This window comes from Theobroma umbraticum, unplaced genomic scaffold (assembly GCF_002168275.2).
Source record: "Theobroma umbraticum cultivar Fairchild unplaced genomic scaffold, ASM216827v3 scaffold_67.0, whole genome shotgun sequence".
Classification (NCBI taxonomy): domain Eukaryota; kingdom Viridiplantae; phylum Streptophyta; class Magnoliopsida; order Malvales; family Malvaceae; genus Theobroma; species Theobroma umbraticum.
Window position 1 is genome coordinate 3,151,333 of NW_018397262.1, and position 3,360 is coordinate 3,154,692.

Below are 3,360 nucleotides of genomic sequence, written 5' to 3' on the forward strand. Positions count from 1 at the left end.
AACATCTCATTTCATATTACAAAAGCCTTCAAAGAAACGACTAAAAATGTTATCGGAATATGGAGTTTCGGTGACTCAAAGTTGAGTTGTCAAAACTGTTGAAAATCAGATTTTCAATTAAATTTAAAAATTCGTATCTTTCAAACCACAAAACCAAACGAGATGCTACAGAAACTACTGAAAAGATCTTTTCAAGACCTTTCCATTGGTACCCATCAATCCACCGAAAGGTCACCGAAACAGGATTTGACAAGAATTTAAAGAAACATAAACTAAAGTAAAAGTCTAATCATACCTTAATAACTGCTTTCTTGAATAAATCTTTCCTTTTTCTGCCCTCTTCTTCTCAAGAATTAGTTTCTTCTAGATGGTTTGTATTTTGTTTTTTTTTTCTCCGCATTTTGTTTTTAAACGTACTAATGAAAATTGACTTTAACTTTCCCATATGTGATAAAATAATTGACCTTACCTATTTTCCTTTAAATGTGTAAACTGCTTTTATTTAACTGTACCTTATTGATTTTCTTCTTTTTTTTTTAACTAATTTAGATAAAACTAACAAATTTTTTTTTAAATGTGATAAGATATAATTGACTTTTTTTTTTACATGATAATGTAATCTGACTCCAATTAAAATAAAATCACTCTATCTGCTAAAAGGTCTTTAATATACAACTATTTTATTATAAGCCCAAATATTTATAAGTAATTTCAATAAAACCCACTAGTCAAATTTAGGATTTAGTAAACATACAAATGTAATTGTATTTTCGGATTGGGGTATTACAAAGTTTATAGCAAGTAACTATGAATTCATTTAGCAATTTAAAGCAGACAACTATTTAATGAATGAATTCCTTTTTGAAGATGACATAATACTTTTTTAATTTAATATTTTCTTATAATTTCTTTGTATCAATAACCAATTAGACTGGCTAAGCTATTTTTCATGAATCATATATATAAGACAACAATCTTAATTAAAAATACTAATGTGGTCAATTTCTCTTTCTAAATTCTAAATGCTCAAAATTCAATACATTAAATGGTTAAAGTGTGCCAAAATGTTCAATACGACTTTTTTTTTTTCCCTCTTTGCCTGTCTTTCTCTTTTTCTCCTCTCCTTTTGTCGTTTCTCCTCACCAAGACTGTGTCTCAACCTTGAAGATAAGACCAATGGGTAACACCAATCTCCTATCTAACGGGGTGCACTTTTGGCATGGATCTGCCAAAGAGTGGTTTTGGCTTTTGCCTCTTCTTGATGTTCATTTCGAGAAGTAGATTAATTTGGTAGGGATATGAATATGAGAAGAAACCCATCACTTCGGTTAGGATGGAAATTAAGGCTAATATGAAGTGGAAGATGTCAGTTTTGTAATAGCATTTTACTTTTTTGATAATTTATTATGAAAGAGATAGAAGACCGGTAGGATTGTCAGCAGAAGGCATTGACAGGCAATAATAGGAAGAAAAGAAACAACTCCAAGATGCAAATTATGAATTCCACGCATTACAATTTTTCAAATCTATAAATTGAAATTAAACTATCACATCATGCATTGCTTGGCCAACGCCTTATTCACGAAGAACTTTCCAGTTGGTTTCAATGATAAACAACAAAAACTAAGGTTGTCTCAATGATGGAGTAAGAGCCTTGGTCTGAAGGACAAATATTCCTCAATGGAAAAACAACGAAAAGAAACGTGGAAGCAAAAAGTCTTGTGGACTTTGTTGAATAGTATCTTCTTACATCGATCATTCTGGTCTTGTTATTAACACTTCCCAATTTTTGTGGATTAATTCAAACAAGGAGAGCGTCAAAATTTCTAATCTTTTTGTCATGCCTACAAAATAAATACCTATATATTGTATTTTAAAATAATTAACATATATTACACTAGCTGCAATATTAATATTGTGCTTTGATTTAAAAAATATATTATCTTGAAGCATTGATACAGCTTCAAAATTCTTCATAACATATATATATATATTGATAATATGTAATTTTTAATTTTGAAACTTTAGATATAAAAGTACAGCACGTCAGAGTTGAGATTACATGAAGATTCATCATAACTTCGTCAACCAGAGTTGAATTTCCATTAGAACTCTTTATTGATGGAGCTGTGCATACGATCTTGACTAAACATTCTAGAACCTAAATAAGGGGAAAAAAACTGCAATGGAATTTCGATCACTAATGGTAATTAATCTAGTATATGCTTTAACTTAATGAAAACCGAACCTTTTTAACTCTAAAATAAATTACAAAAGCATTTGAACATGAATTTTCATGTTACTAATGTTTATACCTGTGACTTGACCCACCTTACCAACAAAAATTCATGATCAAGACTGTCTCTAAAGAAGCGTTACACCTTGCTTTTATAACCCATCCTGCTTTTATAAATATCTATACTAGATATTTACGACTTCTTAAATATCTTGGGTATATACCCAATGTAAACACCAAGCTCAAGACATTTATGACTTCGTTGAAAATATCTAGAAGAAGATAGTAATTTTCCTTGTTCATACTGTAATTCCATAGAGAAAATGTATTCAAAAAATAAAGTATAACGGAAAGTCGTAGTGAAAGTAGTTTTCGTTTCCATTTTGCTTATGTTTCTGGTCAGAATTGGATAGAACTCATTGTGGCAGCTTCCTTGAATTTATAGATTCTTAAATTTCTTGTTATTTGTGCGAAAACAAGTAATTGAAAAAGAAAGCTAAAAAAATGTCTTATTTAAACATCCAATACTTTTCAGAACTTTTCGTCATAAATGTCAGCAGAAAATTAATATTTTATTAGTTGATGATCAACCATCCATGCTCTATAAATAGAGCCCTTCCCTTTGGTAGAGGCACCACAGAACTTCTTATCAATCAAACCATCTCGACATAAAAAGGAAATAGACAGCACCTTACTCACAAGCAACCAAATGGCCCCAAGTTTTGATAATGGCAGCTCACTTTTTAACTTCGTCGTCCGAGATGGAAATGGCGTAAAAGGAATCGTGGACTCTGGCATCTCCAAGGTGCCCCAGGCTTACATTCAACCACCAGCAGAGCAGATTGATAAGACAAATGCAAGCAAACATGAGCTGCCACCGATTGATTTGTCAAGGCTTGACGGCCCCGACCATGATGAAGTGGTCAAGGAGATTGTTAGAGCTTCTGAGACTCTTGGCTTCTTCCAAGTTGTCAACCATGGAGTCCCTGTGGATCTCCTCGAGGCTCTCAAAGAGGCGGCACATAACTTCTTCTCCCTGCCCCCTGAAAGGAAGGCGGTTTACCTTAAAGAAGTGAGTCCAACTCCGTTAGTGAAGTATGGGACGAGCTTTGTGCCGGCGAAAG

The 3,360-nt window shown here is 32.5% G+C and overlaps 1 protein-coding gene across 1 annotated transcript in view; it reads left to right on the top strand.

Annotated features, from left to right (window-relative positions):
• The first annotated feature begins 2,912 nt into the window (after positions 1–2,912).
• Positions 2,913–3,360, top strand: part of LOC110419054 (scopoletin 8-hydroxylase-like) — a 1,643-nt gene continuing 1,195 nt past the window's right edge. Inside the window, exon 1 of the mRNA XM_021431931.2 lies at positions 2,913–3,360. This exon is cut by the window's right edge and continues 85 nt beyond it. Coding sequence (XP_021287606.1) covers positions 2,946–3,360 — 415 coding nt within the window. The 5' untranslated portion in view covers positions 2,913–2,945.